The 24,508-nt window shown below is 35.8% G+C and overlaps 1 protein-coding gene and 1 long non-coding RNA gene across 12 annotated transcripts in view; both read right to left on the bottom strand.

Moving 5' to 3' along the window:
* The window catches only part of GULP1 (GULP PTB domain containing engulfment adaptor 1), a 150,545-nt gene that overhangs the window by 48,682 nt on the left and 77,355 nt on the right, over nt 1-24,508 (bottom strand). For 10 of the 11 annotated variants that reach the window (XM_040560871.1, XM_040560877.1, XM_040560878.1 and 7 more), the window contains one exon: nt 15,539-15,600. In XM_040560871.1, coding sequence (XP_040416805.1) covers nt 15,539-15,600 — 62 coding nt within the window. Of the gene's footprint in view, nt 1-15,538; nt 15,601-17,815; nt 17,934-24,508 lie in introns of those variants that run through there. The other variant, XM_040560876.1, reaches the window with a different exon arrangement.
* Nucleotides 2,463-5,319, bottom strand: LOC121071953. The gene is made up of 2 exons (XR_005820874.1): nt 5,288-5,319; nt 2,463-2,602 (listed from the first exon to the last, which is right to left on the bottom strand). It is a non-coding gene; the product is annotated as an uncharacterized LOC121071953 (long non-coding RNA).

Genomic DNA, 24,508 nt, shown 5'->3' on the forward strand with positions numbered 1-24,508 from the left:
CAGAGCTTCTTGTAGTGTGCCATTGTTATCTCATGAATGTTTTAGGATAACAAATAAGAAAGAACTCACCAGATGAGCATATCATTGACCAGTGTGATCTGGCTTAACCCATTTATGGTCTTTGTGAGTCGCTCCTGACTTGCCTAGAAAATAACTGAGCTATCCCTGACTAGAGACACTCAATAACTCCAGCTCCTGCAATCCTCCATCGTCACTGTCATATGAGTTCACATTTCATTTAGTCTCTGACCTTCAAGAACTAGAAGAACTAGCAACTCTGAATTCACTGTCGAAACTTAAAATATAGCATCTCTTTCTTCATGTAAGAGTTATCATTACTGAACAAACATTCAGTGATGGTGATTATTCAAGCAGACTTTAATTCTGTTCATGCGGTTGCACAGGAAAAGGTACTTGAACACCCACAGGAACTATTCTGTGAATGTACCACATATCCAGACAGGGAAAACAGAACTGACAAACTTGGCATTTCCTTCAGAAAGGTATATTCCGAACACGAAGCCTCTGATACTTGGTCACCAAAGACAAAATACTGTTGAAATGCCTCAATTCTGAAGATTGTATTCTTGACTGGATTATTGCCAGTGCAAAAATATTTACATAAACTTTTTTTCATTACTATAAAACTCTACCTTGACTGAAGAGTCTACCCCAGAATAGTTCACATTCAGTATTTTCAACTTCAAACATTCAGCCTAATAAAAGAATAGGCAGATTTTCAGCTTTACAAGCCCGTGATTCACAAGCCCATGATTCAGCTTTTTCAGTATTTTAAACTTTCAAACGTTCAGCCTAATGAGAGAATAGGCATATTTTCAGCTTTACAAGCCCACCACTGGACAGTAGACTTAGTTCTGCACCACAGGAATTGGATTTGACTGAAGTGTCATTTCTTTATGGAAGTAGTGAAGTTAGACTAAGCCATCAAAATTTAATGAAATACTCTTTTTTTTTTTTTCACCACAACAGAGATATTTTCAAATATCTTAATATAAGGAAGTTGACATCTCGTTTGCATTTTTTTCCATAAAGGAGACTCCAACATAGTGATTTAACTGAATTAACAGTAAGGCACAACTTCAGCAACTCTTATATTCCACTCATATGTACTGGAGTAGTACAAATATTTCTGTTTACAGATCCCTTTGCAAAGATATCCAACATACTGCAAGAAACCTAAGAATGCAGAGACCACCTTCCTTTAATCCCCACTTAATCACTGCAGATGCTAACTAGCAACTAACTGGCAAGCCTAAAGGGAACTGCACTGCACCACAGGGTGAAAAAATATTTTCATTGCTACCACTTGCAAAAAAACACTAGTCTACCCAAACTGAGGTTACAGTTCATTTTCTTTAGTATTCCCATAAAGCTAATAGAGGGCCCCCCAAAACAAAGAGAAAAAAAATGCAACAAAACAGTGAAGAACAAACTTAACAAAAAGAAAACCACAATCTAGTACAGCACTATCATTAAAAAAACAGTAAGATGAGGACACCAAGTGGTGGTGTTCTCGCAACAATTTTCTTGGCAGTTATCAGTATAACGCCCTGTATACAACACACAAAACTGCTGTCCTAGTTCTTGACTCTGCTTTGCCCAAAGTATCAACCCCCCATTTTTCAGAACACCACTGTTCCTGTAACCGTAGCATGCACTGGTCTGCTCTGTGTTAGCATTCTGCGAACAATCTAGCATTTTTTTCCCCCCACAAAATATAGCAAGTTAAAGCTTGAAGCTGATTTATTTGAGCTCCATCTGTCTTGCTGACTTTGCTGTTGCTGCAAAACATTCAGGCTAATAAAGCCTCCCTAAAATAATGAAAATTGAGCTGAGCTGATGAAACACCGTTATGAAGAAACAAAACATGTTTTCAATACTTGATAACAAAACCTATCCTAGTTTGTAAAACTGGCAAAACCAATCTACTTTACCAATAAGATGAAGCTCGGTAAAATTTGGAGTATTTTCATTAACTCAGAACATCATTAATGGAGCCAGTTGAACTAGGGGTGCATCTCCAAGCCACATGAGTAAACAGGCCATGACATCATTCAGGAAACAGTTGTTCCTTCAAAGAGATATTTCCCAGATGATTTCAGTGTTAGGCACGCATTTAGAGGAACACAGGCTTCACATTCTTTCTTTCAAAACAAGATGTACAAGAGCAAGCAGGAGTTTTCACGTGCCATTTCAAGGTGGGATTGTGCAATTCTAAGTGCTCATCTGGCAATAACTTCTTCAGATTGAAGCTGGGACACAAAATAATCACAGCTGTTGTTCAATGTAAATCAGCTCTACAAGATGTGGAAGAAATTGTAATGGATTTTTTTATACATATATTAATAAAGACAAACAGAAAATATTGAAGCTACTCTTTTGTAGTGAAAAATATTAACGTCTTACAAAAGCAGATATGTTGCCACACACATTTCCAATTTTTGTGAATGAAGTTTATTTTCATCTAAACCCATTTTTTACCTCCCTTGTCCATCACTAACATGATAATGCTGAACTTGCAGTATCACACACTTGCCATGGCAACATGCAATGATACTATAAACACAGAAACAGGAATTCCCTGTGGGATAAAACAGAAGAAGTCACAGTTAGGAACAAAACTCTCATTCAAACATAAACAGCCTTAGTAATAAGAACAAGTAACTATTGACCATTACTCTTGCTTTATTAAAGTCCTTTTCCATTTTATTCATGTGAAATATGAAGTCGCCTATATTAAGGATGTTGCATCTCTTCTAAATTAGGAACTGTAACACTGTGAGCCTTACTGTACCACAGATGAAAAGAAATGACTCTTATTTTAATTCTTGATTCATAGAAACACTTGGCTGTCAAACAGAGAACAAGCAGCACACCAGAAAACAGATATTTTGGGGAAAGAATCACGAATGCATCGAGCTAGTCATTTAACTTTAGTACACTGGAAACTTAGCAGTACTTTCAAGGATTATTTCATACAACAAAAATTTTGAGCATAATCTGAACATTTAACTTTCATTACCATAGATCATCTGCTCTTTAAAATCTAGTGTTATAGCTATAATTTCTCTAACAAATACTTTTTTATACATACATTCCAAGCAGAAATGTGACTCCAAGGAGAAAATGGACACCACAGAACAGATATTTGTAGATACGTATATTAACAGAAACATGAACTGAGAATTAGCTTTGGGTGGGTTTGTTGTTGTTTATGTCATTGTTTTGTTTTTGTTTTCTATACTGTAGTTCCTATACTGAGAATCACCATTTGAAAAAAATAAACAGCCAACATTTTCTTAGTAAAGCAATTTCAGTGGTGAAAAACCTGAGTCAGTAAAATGTAATTCCTAATCACATTAATAATCTACATAGATGTGTTTAAATAAATGCACATAAATTAATAGCAGTATTTTGACATAAGTGGCCAAGAAAATGTGTTTTCTGACAGTAACATGTCTTTTTTTTCCCCTTTGCTCCTAAAAAAAACACTTCCTAAGCCACATCTACTACCCTAAGAGTATGGTTAATTTTATGCAAATAACATCTGTAGTGTCTTCTCGAGTCACCAGATTCACAGAACACCCTCAGAAGTTTGAGAGAATTGACTGGGGTAGCCAAGTAAAAATCAGATGAGCTGAGTATCTGTGGGAGTTGGAGAGAGAAGCTACATGAGCAGAGAAAAAAAACATAGGTGACAAAGCAGAGCAACAATTGTGACACCCCCGAACCCCCAAACTGCATTAAACTTGAAGTTCTGAGAAAATATCTTAAAATTAAGTGGGTATCTTGTGGGAAAAGGGACAGGGAAGCCAGGACAGATTTTCTTGTATTGGTTTAGTTATATTGTTATATTGGATTTTTAATTTTTTTTTTCCTTCATGTAACCAGAACACGGTCTTCTCAGAGCTGATTATTGCTTTATACACTTGTTTCATGTAAAGGATGGTCTTTCTTTAATTCATATGATCTCACATTAAAGCCAGCTATAAAATCTACATACAGGGATCACTATGATTGGACACTTGGCCTTCAGTATCTTCAAGAACACCAGTAACTAGCAGTTTCTCCAAACCTAGCTATGAAGAGACCTATTTAATCCAAGATGCTGGTAAGAGATTGCACTGCCTTTTTACTCTACTATTCCAGAGATATTTGAAACAAATTTGCAGAGCACTAACTAAATATAGAAAATATTTTCCTCTAAATAATATAGTTTATAGGGAATGGAATTTTTAATTAGAAAGATTATTTTAACAACTGCAAAAATGTTTAGTAGTGACATATTCAACCTGTCAGCATGAAGTATGAAGTGAAACCACCGCCACATAGACCTTAATATCTGCTAACTTGAAGACTGATAAGTAGATGAGATGGACATCTCAAATGAACTATTCAAAAGAGCTGGAAATTACTTTGTACGTTATTTTACGACAGCAATTAATCCAACTCTGTAATGTTATCTGCCACTTATTTCATATAAAATATTATGCTTTTCAATAAAAAGAGTTATCTTCCGGTGCTAAAGTAGTAAAATTAATCTCGTCTAGATCATTGTAGTGATGCTCGCATTCTCAGCTGAGTGCAAGATAAGAAAACAGTGTATTTTAAAAACAATCATATAAGGATTTAGTCTTTAAAGTAGCCACATACTCCTTTTTACTAAGAGACTAGATATTGAGAATACATTTAGTCTTGAGCTCAAGGCACTAAATTAGAATTCAAAATTTGAGATCTGATTAAAGAACAGTCATTTGGGACAAATTTGCAGAAAACATCCAGTATTACCTCAGTTCCATATCTTTGGGGTAATAATTCACCCATTTCTTGTCACCATTATAGTTTAATTACTCTTTCTGAAGAGTAAGCTCATTAGAGGTAATTCCAAGGTGTTCTGTCACTTACTTCTTCTGAACTTTGATCTATGATTATTTGCATCACGGTACCACCTAGAGGCTCCATCTCATTATTCTAGAGGCTGCACAAACAACACAAAGATAGCCCTTAGCTTCAAGGAATTGATGATCTAAGTGAACTGTGACAAATGACGATAAACTCTTGGAAATGCACAGCATAATTTCAGTTATTACCTCTGAGTGTTAGTAATAAAAATCAATATAAAACATTGAGCCACATTCTTCCTTGTAGACAACATTCTAATAGCTAATAAAAAATACAAGTAAAAATCTAAAACTAGTATAAAACGAACAGAGTGCTTTCAAATTTTAAAGACAAAAAGCATGCAACTGAGGCTCGATTTTCTCACCTTCCTCAATTCCAGGGGAAGATTGCAAGCCCCTGAAATATGGTACAAAAGAATTAAGGAGAATTCACCTGACCACATATGAAATCAGGACAGCTTATACCATGTCATTTAGATGTCCATTAAGTTAAAAATAAAAATAAATAAATATAAAAAAAATCCCCAGAGCTGTATCTACTTTTAAACCTTTTAAAATTGGTTGGAACATTAAGTATGCATATGCAGTTTTGGTGAATACTTTTCCATTTTGAGAATGGTTTGCCTCTAACAGTTGCAGTTCCTCAAAGCCTCATGTAGTGCAAGTTGAATATGGCCTCTGAATTTTGACTTACGATGACCCAAACATTCCTGATTTCAATGGATTTCCAGCAACAAGGTTATATTCTAGAGTAGACAACTTTCCTCCCACCTTATCTTATTAACTGAATACTCTAATTCATGCGATTTGCTGAGTAACTTCTCTTTCTGACTCTCTCTCTAGGATCTCCTGTTTCAAAAGCACAAAAGTGCTACAGCAACAATAAGAGATATGCCTTGGGGACATTTTCAGTCAGTGCTTCAAATGATCTGCTCATTCCAATGCACCTTTTGGCTCCACATTTATCATCAAGATTTGATGTATATCCTTGTTTCTCCATTTTTCCTCTTTTTAGACAAACTACAGCAACAAATTGAAAGATTTCTCACTTGTAAAACCTCCAGGAACTTTCTAGATTTGGTTTCCCTTAAGGATTCAGAAAGAAGAAAATGATACCTATGAAAAAGTATGCGTTCATCTTTTTTTTTTTTCAAGCGCAGATCAATGTAACCCAACACTCTCTCCCTCTTAGTGGCCAATAATTTCTAGTAAAAATGCAAAATATTTGAACAAAACTTTACAAATTAGTTCATACAAATATGATTCTTGGCCATGTCCCAAACCAGTAATGAAAGGTTCTCTGGCATGGCACAGCTTAGGTTCTCAGTTTCAAAGTTCAATGTGCTTTTTAAGACAGGGCAAGGCGGACCTTACAATTCCTAAATCCAAGTGATCCGAAGGAGGCATTTCTAAGAAAAATACTCATTACAGTCCAGGATCCACAACTGGCTACATACATTATTATTCTAATAGAGTTTAAAAAGTCACAGGCTGCAGCTAGTAACTTGTCCAATGGTTTCTTGATGATGAATCCTCATAAAGAAGATGAGCATGTATGAAGTTCTTTTGTTTTTAGAATAATGAATTTACTTTACTTGCTGTTCTGCCTGGCTGTTGGACAGATTCCTGTAGTCTTGTTTTAACTGGTCAAGCTATGCCCTTACAGATGTTCCTGTTCAAAAAGTTGTGCCATTTTCATATTTTCTGATTCAGTTCTATTTTTATATTTTCCAGTTTGTTTTGGGAGAGTTGCCTAATTATTTTTAGTGCATAGTAGATGTGAGAAGAAGGGAGTGTTTCCATAAATACAGCAAAGGCTGAGAGAACAGAAATATCTAGCTTTGTCAAAAATGGGAGATGAGAAGAGAAGGAGTTAATTCATCTGCAGGCCTGATCCTAATTTAAAGCAAGAACAATCCATAAACAGCTGGGGACCACCTAACCCACACATACAATAATCCAGATGTTTGAACTCTGTAGCCTATTAGTTCAAGTGTCAGACATGCAGCTCACTTGACAGTCCAGAGGCTAAAAAGTCTGCTTAAGGAAACCTCACATTCTCACAGCCAACAGCTCACATGGAAATATAACTGTGCAGAAAGAATCCCTGGAGGGCATGCTAATGAGGCTAACTGGTAGTTTCCAGCAGCCTTAAGAAGAGGCAAGGGAATAAATATCAGCAATAGAGAAGGAACAGAAAGGTATGAAGGGAGAGTTGTGCATATCTTTGCTGACCCTAAGGTTTTTGGGAATTCTGTCCTTTTTCCTTGCATACTGATATTTACTTCATTCATTTTCTCTGGACAAACCTCTGAGTTTTGTTTAGTTGTCTTGAACAGACATTTGTATCGCTCACTGCCTGTTATTCTTGTGGTGCCTGCTCCTTTCTGTGCTGCCAAGCTTGAGGAACTGAGGATTCTGAGCATCTTGCACAGTCATTAAAGATCTATAATCAAATATTAATTTATTCTTTTTCTAAAGAATAAGAAAATGACACTTAGAGTTGTTACAAAGCTTCTAATGATTTTACGTCTTTGTCTCAACAGTCTCATTGCTCAGCATCTTTGAGGAAGCTACTAGGTACGGGCAGCGATGCATTTATGTTCAAAGCTTATTTTTACAATTTTGTTTAATACACTGTCTTTAGAAATATACTTTAGATGTTGTATTCAATACTAAATGCCATATTACAAAGAACTGCCATTGAAAGAGGGTTGCTGTTACTACTACAAACCTTCTGCTTCCTTCTCTGTATGTCATACATACTAATATTTTCTTCTACTATCAGAGCTTGTTGGATTAACACCTTAATTTATGTCTGTTCTACGTTCCAGAAAACAACTCTTCTACAGCAAGAATAGAATTGCAATTATTATTTCTACAACAAAAATAATCCAGAGAATGTACCTGGCAGATACGTCTCAGGTACCATGGTATTGATCAGTGTACTATTTTAATCATGCCATCAACAAGTCTTTTTAACTGCAGACCATGCCAGATAAATCAATCCTATGTAGCCTCCTGCTGCAGACTTTCAGACTTAGCCAAGACAGTGAACACTCCCAGGAGACCAAGCCCTTACAGTGAAAGGCTAAGAAAAGCCTTGAGCAAAAAAAAAAAAAAAAAAAAATTTTCCCACATATAAACTATGTCCCTTGTAATCTAGAAGTTATATGAATTCCAGGAGTTTCACGCTCCAGAGGCTCTGCATCTCAACATGAAATAGAGCAACAATAACCCATTCTTAAAGAAAAATAAACTATAAATTGCATTCAGGCCTAACAAGGTGGTTAGGAAAATGGGTAACAGTTCATTGTGAGAAGCAAAGGGGGCAGCACTTGTTCAAACTGAAGATTACAAGGCTGGTGTGTGTGCAGATGTGTTTAAGACTAAGAATCACAAGTTGCAGCTAAAGAAACTACAACTAGAAATGAGGGGAAAAAGAAGTTTCACAGTGACAGTGATTAGGTAGTGGAACAGGCTGCCCAGAGTCTGCACGTCTCTGTCCTAGCAGGAATTTAAAGCTTGATTGTATAAGGCTGTCTTGTGTCTCACCCAATTTTTAAGTTAGCCTTTCTTCAGGTAGGAATCTGCTGGATGATCTCCAGAGACCCCTTCCAACCTAATTTATTGCCGATTCCTACATTTCAATGCCAAAGCAAATCCTAGTGCACATATAACTGTAGCCAAAGGACAACTCCATAACATTCAAGCAATAAGGCATTTGATCTTTCTAAAATCGTGCCTCAACATCCAAAAATGAGCTAAGTCTTCTGCAGCTTTACATTTTCAATCCAGGTTATAGTTGTTAGATATATCTACAGTGCCAAATAAGCGATCCTAGGCCCTCTTACAAAAATGTGTCTAAAGCTGTTGATTGCTACAAAAATATTTTTCCCCTATGAGAGAATTAAACTTAGACTGCTCATAAAGTCAGAGAAAGAGGAAAAGACTGTAATTAAGCAGCTATGGTGCTAAGCAGAATGGATATAAGGCAATTTATGGCAGAGAAACAAACAGCTTGCATACCAAAGAAAGAAATCTGCTCCTAACTATCCAGGACACAACTCCAAAGCTGTGGCAGGTAACTGGCTAGCTTCAATTCAGATTGCTTTATTACAGAGAAGTTTGAATATACTATTTAATACATTAATGAGAAAGGTACTTAAAATACCTCCCAGATCCTATGTGCATATGCAACCATTAATTGGCGCGACCTATTTTTAATTCTCACCATGAAATCATAGCTTGTTTCTTATCTGCGTTGCAAATATGCTTCATAATTATAATTGAAGCACGTCATATAGTGCTTAGACATTTCAAGTGAAATGGAGCTTCAAGTGAAAAGGAAGAAACGAAGGGATCATAAGCAGAACCTGAGAGAGGATGAGAGCTCTGGAGAATAGATCAAAAGCTACTGTTTTGTCTTTTAGTTGCAGTTTATAATGTATTCAAAACCACAACCAATATTTTTATCTCACTGACAATTAAAATCACTGAGATTTTTTTTTTCCACTATCAAAAATATCAGACTACAACATCTGCTTTATTGATTGTTCTACCTGAGACAGGTAAAGAAATTACAATTCATGTTAAACAGTTTAGTCTAGTATCTCAACCGTGTTCTAGTTTTTCTTAGCCTTCAGTAATCAGATGGGGATGCCCTGCCAAGTATGGATATAGGGTAAGTGAAGCAGATTTGTAGTCTCTTCATTTACCCTACAGAGCTCAAGGGACAAAACCGAAAAGGTTATCAGCCCAACTTACATGGACTTAAGTTCAAGTTTGCCTAAAATTAGCTGTAGTATTTGTAAACTAAAAGATAGGCATTAGTCAAAGCACATTGATCAATCACGTCCCTGCTTTCAGTACAAATATGTATTCATCTTTATACTCAATCGTTACACTGCAGAATTAGCAGTATGTGTACTTGGAGCATCCAAAACACTTCACATACCCTCAACTTCCACTCTTCAAGTGTTTACTACCTTGTCAAATTTTAATTACTTGGATCTAAGCATTCGCTCTCATCTATACACTTCAAAAATGATACACAGCTTGCATTTATGTATGACACTGGGAGCTTCAGTCAAACCTAAAGCTCTCTGTTAAAACTACATACAGAAATGGACCTTCAGAAAGAAAAAATGAAATCGCTCAAACTTCATTCCTTCCTTGAAGCAAGACACATTCTGAGGAGTAAGAATGACCTGTAAACCATGAGGTTGTGTAGCTGCGTATTTTACTTGTAACTAAGAGGGATTTAGACACCAAGGAAGAGGCCGTACCCATGTCAAAACTGCACAGCTGCCTTTCTGCTATTTGTCTAAACTTCTCAGCCAGTGTTCAGTTATAAAAGATATCGGCACTCCAATTATAAGCAAATCACTTTTTCAAAGCTTTCAGACAAGCAGCAGTAAATTGATGCAAAAAACAAAACTCTAGGTGCAGATGCATGCAGACAGCATAAGGCATACATACCTTCCAACTCTTGCAAATGGTCTTGACATGCACACATCTGGGGGGCATTGTGAGCTACCTAAGTATACACAACATGCATTCATACAGCCTTTGAACCTCTGTGCATTCATATGCAGGTAGAGATCTACAATGATCTGCAAATCCTACTCATCTTCCCACTGTACGGTGATAGACTATTGACTGGAAGTAAGGGCTGGTTTTGTGCTCAGAAGGCTAGACAAGGCTCAGGAGATGCAGACTTAGTTCTCGTCCCTTTGGAAACTGGCTGGGTAAGCTCAGACATACTTACAGAAAGCATACTTACAGAATTTCAGAAGAACTTTCTGAGGAACTTAACTGTGCAGATTTTAAGGAAACCAAATATTCACCATTTTTCACATAGACAAAAGACAGCAACTGGAACTTCTTGATACTGAACAATTATAATGCAGCTCTCCTCATTTAGCTACTTAGAGGAGATGTTGTTTGTTGTTGTTGGAAGTTTATATATGATCCTCTTGCATCAAAGTTGTTTATTTCATAGCATATTTGTGCATATGATACCAGCCTCCTACCCTTTTCCTCGAACTATGTTAACTTGTAAGCAAAATGGAATAGATAGATCCCTTTCTCGAAAGCACAGAAGTCTTCTGGCAGTACCCCTTGTAGTCTCTATGTTTTGTTTACATGTTTATTCCATCTTTGGCACAATGAGCCCCAAGTTTAATGACTGCAATGTATCAGAAATAACTAAGTTCAGATTTGCATTTACTCCTTTCATATTTCATTTGGATATTTTCATGATACTCATTTTTCTTCTAGTTAAACACTTACATTTGTTATGTTTACATCCAAGGCATTTTGAGACTAATGAAAATTAATTGAAATTTAGTTATTAATTCTAATTATAATAAATGTAATATAGGAAAATGAGTTATTTCCACTAATGCCCTCTTCTATTTCATTAGTTTCTCATTTGCAACATTTTCCTGCTCTGTTTGGAGTATCTTGCAATACCTAACTTCACCATTTAAATTTAAGTATACTTTTAATAGCGTGTCTTGTACCTTTGTTTACCTGGAAAATCTATATACAATTTTCTCTTTCATACTCTTTCATTAGTTTCATTAATTGTTTTTACTGACACACAATTATTCTGTAATATGTTTACTGTGGAAAAAGGAGAATTTGCAAGAATAGCCATATCACCTTGTAGTAGGAACACAGTTTACACCATGAAAACAGCTTTTGATAATACATCATGCTAATGATACAGATATTCAAATGATACAATTGCACCACGAGGCTTGCTACTGTAGTTGCACCACTTAAATAGCACACTTGTCACCTAAAACTCTTGCTCCAGAAGAGCATTATCTGCTAGTCCCGAATGATAAGAAAGCTGAAGAAATAGGAAATCGTACTAAATTTTGCTTATTGTACCACAGTAAGGAATAATAGTATTAGGTACTGCAAAGCAGACTATTTACTATTAATGCACTCTCTCATTTCTACAGTTGCAATATAAGTCCAAGGTACATATTTAATAATTGAAAGACTATTCAGGAAACTGCACAACAATTCACAATTAACTGTCATAAAAAAAGCCACAACAATACAAAGTGAGGTTACCTTTTTTTTTTTTTTTGAGAAACTTTGGTCTTTTATCTTCAAAATCTCTTCTAAACTTCATCAAGAACCATAAGTATATCCATAACAATATATGAAGTTTTAAAACAAAACAAACATGAAGCAAGCAGTAAGACAATAGCTGTTTAGGAATTAGGAAGCTATCATATCTCTTGGTAAAATAAACTCTAAAGGTTTTAATGTGCCATGTATTATGCAAAATAGCAGCTCTTCAGACCTCATGCAAGGTTGACGCTACTGGCTCCATAGGATGCTGGTAGCCAACATAAACACCAGACTTGCAAAGCAGAACCTCTAATCTGCAAAATGGAAAGATGTGCATGTAGAAATATGATATAAACCAAAAAACAGCCAAGTGACCATAAGGGGAACATTGGAAGAATATAAATATAATTTAATACAGAGAGGCATAGTAAACTTGTTGTTGTTTTGGGCAGCAGCTTAACAGAAACACACCCCTCAGGGCAGTATCAACTACATGATGACAACAGTCAGTCCATTTTGAAGGTTGCAGTCAGATTCCATAAAGTCACACTTTGATCACACTTTTGTTGCGGAGAAAACACTGGCCTAAAATCAAAAAAATTAACTTGAGGGCAAAAGAGAGCCTTTTTTCCCTACAGTATGGAAAATAATACAAACATCTGTTCTTAGTTATGGAGCATTACAGAGGAAAGATGAATTAAATGAGAAATTTTAGTTTGCCTTCAAATTTTATATCCTGGTAACAAAATAGCTTTTGTTAGGTGAAAATTTCCATGCTGTTACATCTAAATGAGTCTTGCATCCCCTGTATATCATATTATAACGCGACTATCACTACCCAGATTATAAATGATTTATTTTTTTTTTTTTGGGGGGGGGGGGGGGGGGAGGGGGAATGTTATGTGATTAATATGCTTTCAGCTGGAGTTACATATTCCAGAAAAACAGGGGTTCGTAAAGGAACTGATTGCAAAATTCTCACCTCAGTAGGCCCAGATTTCACCTCCAGACCATACTGAAATAAACCCCCCTTTACCCTCCACAACGTAAACTCCAACTCCCTCCCCCAACTTATGCCATACACAAACCATGCTGAAAAACAGAACATTCACTTTTTTATTTAAGGATACTTCTCATGGACTCCTAGATTGTACTTGCAGAAGAAACAACCTTGCCTGTGTTTTGTTGCAAAGAGGATTATTGCCATAAATCATCCAGAGGATGCATGCCCTAAGAGATATCAGATGTTACTGATTTATATTAAAGAGTTCTCTCCAGTTTGTGCAAAAGAGGGCAATTCTGTATATCGTAGGTGGCTTTTAACATCCTATTACCTTGAGTAAGAATGTTCTTTATAAGACAACAGTCAACTCATAAGCTGCATTTTGTCAACAGGCTTTTGCTAATTCCTAATAGATGTGTAAGGAAAAAGAGTAAAGAAACAGAAACCCATCTTTTCAAATTTTTTTTTTTGTAAAATTCTTCTTTTTCTGATCATCTCAGAAGATTAGTGTCATAGAAATGCCTTTTTTTTTTTTTTTTAATCTAAGACAGCAAAAAACATGATTTTTCATCCAGAGTAATTTACATTCAAGAAACTATATAGCAGAACAAAGCTCACTTGCCATGGAAAAAGAACACCTCTGAAAAGAACACTTTCCATCAACTAGATTTAATTTTCTGAACGTCATCTTTTTTATTCTCTATTATTCTTCACTCACATAATTACCTTCTGAAAGAAATCAAATGGAAAAGTGTTGTCATTTCCTCCCAACAAATACAAAAGATTTATGGATAGAATGTTATAGAATGAGAAGTAAAATGATGGCTATGAAGATTTGAAAAAAAAAAAAAAGTAATCCACGAGTCTTCTTCAATACTTGCTTCACAGATGCTTCCTGAGTTTTTAGTCATTAGTTCATGACCCAGTTATAAGATTTGAAATCAGCCGGGTATATTAGTTAAAAATCAAGATGTCACAAAACTCAAATGATATGCTAATATATACAAGGTCTCCTTTTAAACAGAAAAATACTGAATAACTGGATAAAAATGATACTTCAGAATTGAAGTGAAAACATCATTTAAAGCTAACAGATAAAATGTGACCTGTTTTTTTTTAAAAAAACATACATACACTATGAGGCCTGAATTCACAGTGAACAGGAGCAGAAGAACTTGAGCATATATTAACCTAAATAAAGTAGACTTCTTTTGGACAGGAATTTCCCACCTCTTCTCTTCTGTCCCAGCAGTTATTGACAGTGTTGCTTCTGCAGTTAGCACCACCCCATCACTGTCATCTTTATTTTAAGAAATATTTCTGCATACCTGTACTGACACCTATTTATGAGATACGCTTTTAAGAGATACGCTTTTAAGAAAGACAATGAGACAGGAAAGATTAAGGAGGTTTCTTTTTTCTCTTTAAATAAAGATAACAGACGAACAGGTCTTGTTCAATGCATGAATAGAATTCATAGCTTCAACTTGCTCTTAAAACAGATGGTACAATAACCCCAGCAAGTATTCCTCCCTCTCAAAAATTGTAATATAAAAGCCAAGGTGTCTGGTAGGGCTATCCAGTTAAATGGTAATACATCCTTTGGTTGAAAATTCGGTTTGAGAGCACACAGAATAAAAACATGTTCAGCTGGCAACTAGCAGAAGATGATTCAAATTTCCACTACAAACACTTGCTCACTGTATGGTAGCATTAAACAAAAAATAAAAAAAATAAAAAAATTGCAAATCCAACTGCAGGAAGTGCCAGCATAGGAAACTGAGTCTTGGTCTGTGAAATAATTTTCAATTTTATGTTTAAAAAGCAAAACAAAACAAAACAATTATGGGATAAAACACAGGGAACATTATCCAGAACATCCCATGGTGGAATCTCATTGAAATATCCTCCCACTATAATGGCAAGTAATAAGTTGCCATTTTCTAAGTTGTTATTTTGGAAAGATTCTTTTCCTATGAACAGATGTCATTGGGCTAATTAAAACACTTCATCCTAACTGAGATAAGAGAACACCGGAGTAAGGCTTCTGATTTTACTATTCAAAAATCCAGTTATTATTCTACCATATTTTCTCAGTATTTGACATTTCAATGTATCCAGCAGATAGGATCATTACTCTTTGTCTTTACTACTGTTCAAAAGGAGTGATATTCATTTTAATTTTTATAGCACTGTACACATGCAACCTGATGTTAAATTCCTTTGCAGTCCAAATTTCCATCCATTTGGCATCTATTAAAAGGAAGTAGAAAATCGAGCAGAAGAGAAACACCTGTTTGCTTTCTACAAAATCAAGTAATTCAGACAGAAGGAAAATCATCTGGCCCTTATTTAAGAAATAGAAAATTTTCATCTGCAAAACAGACATTTACTTACTAAGTTTTTCCTCGCTATTTCATTTGGCTACTTCATGTCCCTGCAGTTTTCAAATGAAAAGCAAGATAGAATGCACTGCGTTCTAAAGGTAAGAGGAGAAAATAACTTCATATTTTCTTACCTTTGCATTATAGGGAATATAATGCTTTGATAAGGCTTCAGGAGTGTGCATCCATGTTTTGTCTACAGAAAAGCAAAATAAAAGAAGCACTGAATAGGTTATTCAATTGTTAGTTGAACTATTATAACATCTTTCTGGAAAGCATCAACAATCCTAATTTTCCTCAGATAATTATCTGTCTGAAGTAGTTATTGGGGCTAGATGGAAACACAGTATATTTCACAACTACACAAACATTTACATGAAAGAACCTTGTTACTTCCATTTGCTAAATTTCTTGTTTCAACTGACCTGATTTACTGCAACTACTCCAATTCCTCCCCCTCCAATATGTTTATTGTTCTAAGGATGTTTGCTGCTTCTGTCTCTCAACATCAGTATTTTCTGCATCCTATTGCTGTTTAAAGCACTGACAATATGCTGCACTTGCAATGATGTTTGTGCGGGGCTTTTTCTGATAGATTATCAAGGGGACAAAGGAAATTATTGTTGAAAAAGTATCAGTGATAACTGATATGAAAAAAAAAGCCCTAATCTCTCTGTAGGAAAACAGAAACAGGTCAGCTCATGGTAAGTGATTCAGAAGTTTAGATGTAATTCAATTTTTCATGACATATTCTAAACAAATTTGCCTATTTTCTTTTACCAATTTTTGCACCACAAGACTGTACTTTTGTCTTACTTTTCCCAATGCATACTTCATATGGTTACATCACAAGTTTATTACTTGTGCAATATATTTTTCTTCCTTCTCTTTTAATAGCCATTTAGAATGTTCTACACAATTTAGGGTGGAACTATAAACATTAGAAAAAATTACTCTTATTCGAAGTTTAGAAATATTTAAGTTTTATTATTGTATTTGAAATCATTTAAGAAAAAAAGTAAGAATTTCCAAACTACTAAACTGTATTACCAACTGCAGGAGTCTATGCCATTGAGTAATTTATATTCCCCACATTCAATGTTTAGTAGTATTTTCTAACTTGACACCACTTCTCTTTTAATTACCATGAATTAAAGTCACAAATCTGGAACTTTATTCAATTAAGTAACAGAATAATAGCGTAAAGCAAAGCTCTCCCCTTGCATATTCACAGACAATTCCCCTTGCCTTTAATGGGACTTGCAGTTACAGCAATTACTTTTTTTTATTAGCTACGCATAAGAACAATAAAATCCAGCCCACTTCAAACTGCTCAAGAGCAAAAGCCGTGACATTTATTGACACTAAACAAACTAAATATTTGTGAACATAGAGAAGCAAAAAGCCTGTTAAGCAAGATATTCACCATAATCACCACAGGAACAGGATCAAAACTGCAAAGCCAGAGGAAATTATTTTCTTTAAAGCAACTTCCTTCTAGCTGAGAATGGGTTCAGCTGCATTACTGAAGAATGACATTAGCACTTCTTAATTAAGAAAGCGGGATTTGTCCACTCAGAGGCAGGCAGGAGTACGGTTATGCACTGCAGTGGCTGCAATTCCAATTCCCCCCATTTCACATGTGCCTTGTGATTGGAATTCAGCAACCTGAACCTGACTGACTTCCCAGAATATTTTAAGATCTGAAGCCTGATCTCCATTCTGAGTACAGCATCGACAGCTACTATCCACAAGTAGAAAAGGAACAAAATGGGTGTGAATTAGGAACACTAGAATAAATCCTGACAGCCCAAAAGTTAACTGTGAGCATTACATTTCAAGTCAGGGCACTGCTGAGGGGCTGGCGAGCAGGCTACCGCCCGCTCTCAACTGGAAGTCCCAGGTCAAAGAGAATCTGTCATGTAAGATGGGACCACACTGTACACCATACCACTCACCACAGCAGAGTGAAGACCTGCACAGTGCAAATCTAAGCTCTGAAATATGCATTCACACTGCTAATGTGAATGTTTTATTTACCCATTTCTTGCACATCAGCTCTTTACTCACTTCAGCAAGATACTAGCATATTTATAAATTTGTAAAGGAAAACCCTGTAAAAAATGCTCCAAAATAAAATATTGAATCTCTTAAAAATAACAGCAACAAAACCAATCCCCCGCTCATTTCAGTGCCTAGCACTAGCACAAACAGGCAATAGGGCTGAAGTTCCTAAAGCCTACATTGACTACCTGGGTACCAGGAAAACTAAGTACTCTTTGAAAAATGTCACATACTTTCTTCCCCATGAAGGACAAGTTCAAAGCTGAAAAATAACATTATTTAGTTCAGGAACCAAGCTGGAAATGCTGGTAATGTTTCCAATATTATCACTGGGCAAAAAGCTTTACCTGAAATATTTCTGTGAAGTCAGCCACATGTGTATCAACATCAAACTGCAATGATACAACAGCTCTAGGAACTGGAGCAAGGAATAACACTGCTAGGAAAGTGTTTCCATTACTGCTGGCATCCTTAATTATGGGAAGACAAGGAAAAACGACTGGGTTTTCTCTGGTCAAAAGGAAGAGGAAATCAGTAACTTTGCCATGTACCAAAAAAATGCCTGGATTTTATGAATCTCGTGCCATTGATTAGAACACCGAGCTGGCAAGCAGCATTTCCAACACCCACACGCAGATCCGCACAGTGTAACACAGACAGTAAGTTTTCCACAGATGTTGGAAGCCTATTTCCTAGAGGCACGCAATAGTTATGGGTTACTTGCATATTTGAAAGAACTCTTCTCACTGAACAGAGTCAATGTGAGGCAAAATTCACATTGATAGCAAAGATATAGAAAAAGTCATGCGGATGTTACAGAAATGTTTGTTACCAGCATTTCCCTCTGAATTGTAAGCTCTGATTTCCATAGACTCATAGAATCATTAAGGTTGGAAAAGACCTCCAGGATCATCTAGTTCAACTGGCCCCTATTTCGGGCTTATGCCTCTATCTTTCAGCAGCTCTTTGAAATACTGCTTATCCTTAATTTGATTTCATAGCAGATGAGAAATATCAAATTTCAGAAACTGTATTCAATCAACCAGAATATTAGGAAAAAAGAAAACCTATAAAAAAAGGTATTCCTTTAAACATTTGACATAAGTGTAGCTTGCTATTAGCATGATCCTTCACTTCTACAATTATTTTAAAATAGGTTGTCGTGGTTTAGTATGTATTCATTGTGAAGCAACAAACAATATGAAACCCTACAATGAAATGCAATGAAAAACATAGCTCATATTATTACTTTATTATTTATATAGAAGCAATAGTTCTAGACATTTAATAGATAAAAAAACAAAGTCCTAAAGAAAGGACCAAAGGCCTAGATAAAACAAAAACTGACACAGGTATGCATCTAACATAACACAGAAAGTGAAAACTACTATTATTTCACCTGGTGAAAACTACAACTATTCCAGAATGTGTCTGAAGCTATTAATCTAGGCTGCCTTAACATTTACATTGAAGTTGACATAAGTGCCCAGTTTTGTTTTGTGTTTTTTTTTTTTTTTCTTTTGAGAGTTATGACTTTCAGACACCTGCAGTCCATGAAAGCATAAACAGAATTTAACAGGAATGAAGCATGAGAGATGCTAGGAGGCAAAACCCTGAGTTTGTGGTGGTTTTGACAAACACAGTACCACTATGTTGGCATAAAGAAGGGAAGAAGGTTGACTGTTCACAATTCAAGTGCACAGAGTAAGCCACAGTCTTGCTTAAAGAAAGCCAGTGATCCTGTAACCTATATGCAAGCCCTCCTCACGCTCTGCATGCTTGCTGTGCAGCGCAGACGTTTAGAGATGCCCTGTAGCAGTAGGACAGCATCCAATCATGTTTTGAAGAGGATCTGAATACGGTGAGAGCCTCTCAGATTTTCCTCTCTACCAGCGTACACTAGCCAGCTAAGACCACTGGGAAAACCACATAAAACTAATATTTGCAAGTGGTTTGACGGACAGAACTGCAACAGCAATTCACTCTTTTCTAGTCCCCCCTAACTCATACCAGCCTCTTTCTATAAAGGAGAGATTCCTCCACAATCTGCATTTTATGTCAAGTACTTGCTCATCACACCATCTGGAACAAGGATGCACCAGTGTGAGTCACTTCAGAGGCCTCGCTGACATTAGAGAGCAGAAGAGAAACATGCAGACAAATCACACACTGAAGTCAATAGACTCAGGAACTTCATAAAGTACCAAGATCAACTGTGCTGCACTTAGTGGAGGATGACATTAGGTTAGATAACAGCACAGCTGACCATTTATCTAACAAAAAGGAAAGCAGTAACAGTGCCAAGAAATTGTTCTCCCTTTGAGATAAATTCCTTCTTGTGTTACTTAGTGCCCAGATAGTACAGAATCAATTGTGTAGAGAGGCATAGTTGAACTTTGAACTAGCTTTTCTAAATGGCAAAACAATGCTTAGTAGCGCAAGTTTAGTTAAGCCTCCAAAAAGCCCACACTTCATGGATTCTACATGTGGCTCTGCCTAACTTTGCTTCCAAAGCATTTATCAAAGCATGAGACCGAGTGGCCATTCCATTTAATGCAATGAACAGAGAGAGTCTGATTTGAACTTTTTTTTTTTAATGCTCCAGTGACAATACAGTCGTATCTAGAAGGTAAAAATTAAAGCTTATCTTCTTTACTGACTTTTTGACATCAGTGGATGCTTTCCTGACCAACAGAAGAGATCTTGGAACTGTCTTCCTGCTTTATAAAATTTGCTATGAAAAGAAAGATCTCATAGGAGAATCAGTCTACCAGCAGTCTGCTGAAGAAGAGACAATCCTACAAGATTAGTGTTACATCTATGCATTACTAATTCAAGGAAGAAGGAGCTTACTTGTGTGTGTGTATATATATATATATATATATATATATATATATCTGTATCTTTCATTTTTCCTAGGTTATCTACGTTTATATCAATAAAGAAAACCTTCACAATGGGATATACAAGAATTGTCACCCTGATGAGCCATTTCCTTTATCCTGCAGTGCAACAGACAGCCAAGTTTTCCCAAGTTGCACTTTTGCTAATCCATCAACACGTAAGGTAAAATCACTCTTCTCAACTACTACAGACAACCAACTGATACACTGAGCCATGAGACTTGACGGTTGTTACCAGAGTTTTGACCTAAACACAGTGTTTAAACATTATTAACAGAAACCTAACCCTAGCCTGTAATTTGGCTAGAGTATTCACCTCAGCCACCTTGTAGAGGAATGACTGGGTACCATCTGTATATTCAATGACAGTAACTTATTAAAGTTATTCCAATTGCTTAATCATAGCCAAATTCTCCCCGAAATATGTATAAGCAAATGCCAGTCAACATACATAATGCTAAAATAATTACTTTTGTTGTATCTTTTTATTTTTGGCAAACAAAGCTTTCTTTGGAGACATTTATTCTTTGCCAAGACATCAAAGCCTATCTTCCTAGAACAGAATGAGTTTTGCAGAATGTTTAGCCTTTCTATGTCCTTCTACTGTAATATTCAGGACCTTTAGAATGGTTTTAAATAGCTGATTACTAAAATAGCAAAATGATATCATAGCAAGGCTGAGTTGGCACAGTTACAGAATACCCCTCCAAAGAAAATATCTAGGATTTGCATTTCCTCAAACAGTAACATTCACTTCCCAACCTATGCACTTTATACTATATATTTTAAGACACGGATACTAGTAGCTAGGACACTTTTGACAAGAGAGAAAAGACAAATCAATATACTAGTGCAACTACTCAGTAATTAGCAAATCCTTGCCTTTGCACTTCTTGTTTGCTGATGTTATGAACTTTTAGCAAGTTCAGTTTCCTAAATTACTAGAAAAAAAGGAAAAAGAGAGCTCTTTAGCCTTCTTCTGTCTTCTTGCCACCAAATGAGCTACACTAAAATACTTTAGTCTTTGGTACAAGCTTTGAATTGGAGTTCAAAGAGAGATTACTGGGCTAGTATAACCTATTTTAAGTGACAACAGTTTTCATACGTTTTCACTAAGGAGTACACACAGATCAATACTAGATCTCCAACTTTTGCTTTTGGAGTCAGAGTTCAGTTAAACCTTTCATTATAACACTAAACAAATGTGGAAAAGTATCAATTAAGCTTGATAAAAATTAAAAGGCAATTTTATAAACCATTTCTAACTTCAAGAACTTTACTTGTGTCAGTTTGGAAGGAAAAGGAACACAATTGGGAAATTTTAAACTTAGAGTTACTATATTTTTTTATTCAGAAAGATTAAAATACTGTAATAATTTGTTTTCATTTGAAATTATATATTTTTTTAAATGCCAGTAAACTGGAAAGAGAAGAAAGGAAAGTGACAATAAACATTCAAAACAACTACAACATGTAAATCTGTAGCTTCCTCTCATTTATCTATACAAGCCCCGTGGTTTTATGCATCTAAAGGACGTTATTTCACAAAATAAAATTATCCTGAATGGCATACCTTGGACATCGTTTTTAATTTTTCAACAGTTTTATAAGATGAAGTCCTACAAATGGTAGTAGTCATCATGACTCCAAATTTATTTCACTGGAAGAGTGACATTCCATTTTAATTAAACAAAAAAAAAAAAGCAGAAGATTAAATGCACTAAGCCGAGAAGTTTGAGTTATAAAATGGTTGGTCTCTGAGAAAAGCATTGGCTGACCTTTCACTGACAGATTTTCAAAGCTGTCACACTGGAGCTGTAAAACTTATGTCTTGAACTTTATATGCTCACACAGAATAATGCATCTTGTCTTTAATTAGATATTCATCCAGTTAAATAGCAGGGTACCTGTGCAACTCATGAAGCACATTCAGAGTAACTTCCCCAAGGTAGCAACCTAAATAGTACCTTGAGCAACAACTCTACATGATACACTAATAACTCTACACCAAGAATTTATTAGCTTGTAGATCTTGAAAGGTACTCTTGTCTAACTGCTGTACAAAACAAATAATATTCTGTAAATGAGGCTGCATACATTTTAATAGGATGGAAACCAAAAAGCTTAAGACTCCTCCCAGTGCTGTTCCTGTTTTAGAGTCAGTAGTTAGTGCTTTATGGGTAAGGAGCGTGTATGTTCTGAAAGGAGCCCCTTCGGTTTTACAAGAGGAAAAAGAAAATAGTTATTACGGTAAATATAATTGTAAACATTCATAGATCTATCCTGTGAGCTGCCTAGATATTCTTTAAGCAGGTACAATACTTATTATTTCTGCAATACTCTTCTGAAGATAATGCAGGCAAAATAGGCAACAAGAAATTACAATCCTGTCCTCCTATTCTCATGTTAACAGCTGGGGAAAAGAAATTCACTCATACCTAAGAATATCCTAAGATTTAGGCCTTATGGAGGTGCTGCCAAACACTTATCACCAAAAGGAACAAGACATTATACAGGGCCAAAGAGGGACAGAATAACTGCATGAAGTTTCAGAAGAAAAATTAGGTTTATCTGTGCAGACACAACATGAATTCTACAGAGAGTTCCCAGTGAGTATTCCTCATTTGCAGCTGTGCATCCCCTAAACACATATTATAACCATTTCTTTCCTAAATAATTCATGCCAGCTAGACCTGTTCCCTCTGCTTTCACAACCCAGAGATGCTATTATTTGCTTTATTTTCACGGTGAGGAACATTTTTTTTAGATCCCTAGGGAAAGTGCATAAATAAATAAATATATGCTTGCATACAAGTGCATGCATACACACAGGCTGCAGGAAAAGACACTTCCTTCTCCCACCAATGGATAAGGATTTGGTCCTTTCCAAATTGAGGCAGTAAACCTGCAGCTCTCCTTGTTGACACACTTAAAAGGGAACCTTAGTAGCCTAATGAGAAGAGTATCATAATACAAAAATACTTAAAACACAAATAAATCCACAGGCAGTTAATGAGCTAAAAAGGAACTGTTATCTGCATATTCAAAAAAGAAAGATAAAGATAAAGCAAAACATTTGTCATCTCTGGAACGTAGCATAAGTCTACAATAGAAATGAAGATCACATTATAGCCAGTCCACTCCTGGAAGAGAGCATCCTGTAACCTTAGATCACATTTTTTTCATATATCGAACCCTGACAATTAAATGCATCTGTCTACATTTTCATAGATGACGCTCATAAAAAGCCATTACACTGAAACGCTATCACTGAAACTTATGATTTATGATAGGCTATTAACTCAATATATTCAATTTAATATTATGAATGCCATCTACATCTCACGAGCTGATAATGCAGCAGCAATTACCAACCTTATGAACTGCTATCATATGGAAGGAAAAAAAAACACACATTAGAAATTTCAGATTCACAGCAGTTTTAACAGCAGCTTTGGCACTGAACTTTGTGCCATATGTAAACTAAGGCTGACATTTACTCTAGGATGAAGCAAGACCACTGGGGTATAATAAAGAGTGAACTAAATTCAGCTGTGATTTACGCCCTCCACAACCTCAGTAAAGATCGTTGAATTTCACATATTGTAATTCAGGGGTAAATTTAGCCCAAAGTGGATATAGCTAGCAACATTTTTAGGACTATTTTTAGACACTCAAAGTTTCACTCTCTTACTCCCAGAAGGTTTGGATTACAGCTATTTCATACTTAGAAAGGTCTCTATCTAGAAGCAACAGTAGTTTCCTTTCTCATTTTTAATGGGACAAAAGCCAACAAAGACTAGCTCATTCTTGTTTCTTATAAGCACCAGGTCTTATACTAATGGCTTTGAATGGAAGACCACGGAACAAGAACAGAACAAGCAAACTAAAGAAAGACAACCAAGAACCAAAATCAAGCACACACAACCCTCAACAGCAACTAAACAGTACAGCTAATACTTTCTCTTTGCATATACACATTATACTTACACACTACCACATAAATTGAGAACAGATAATGCAGTTTAGATAACAGTACACTAATGAGAAAAAAGTATGACAACACAGCATTTACAAAGGCCTTTACAAAAGACTTACATCCAAATCCCTAAACTACTTAAAAGAGACACTGAAATC

This window comes from Cygnus olor, chromosome 6 (genome assembly GCF_009769625.2).
Source record: "Cygnus olor isolate bCygOlo1 chromosome 6, bCygOlo1.pri.v2, whole genome shotgun sequence".
Classification (NCBI taxonomy): domain Eukaryota; kingdom Metazoa; phylum Chordata; class Aves; order Anseriformes; family Anatidae; genus Cygnus; species Cygnus olor.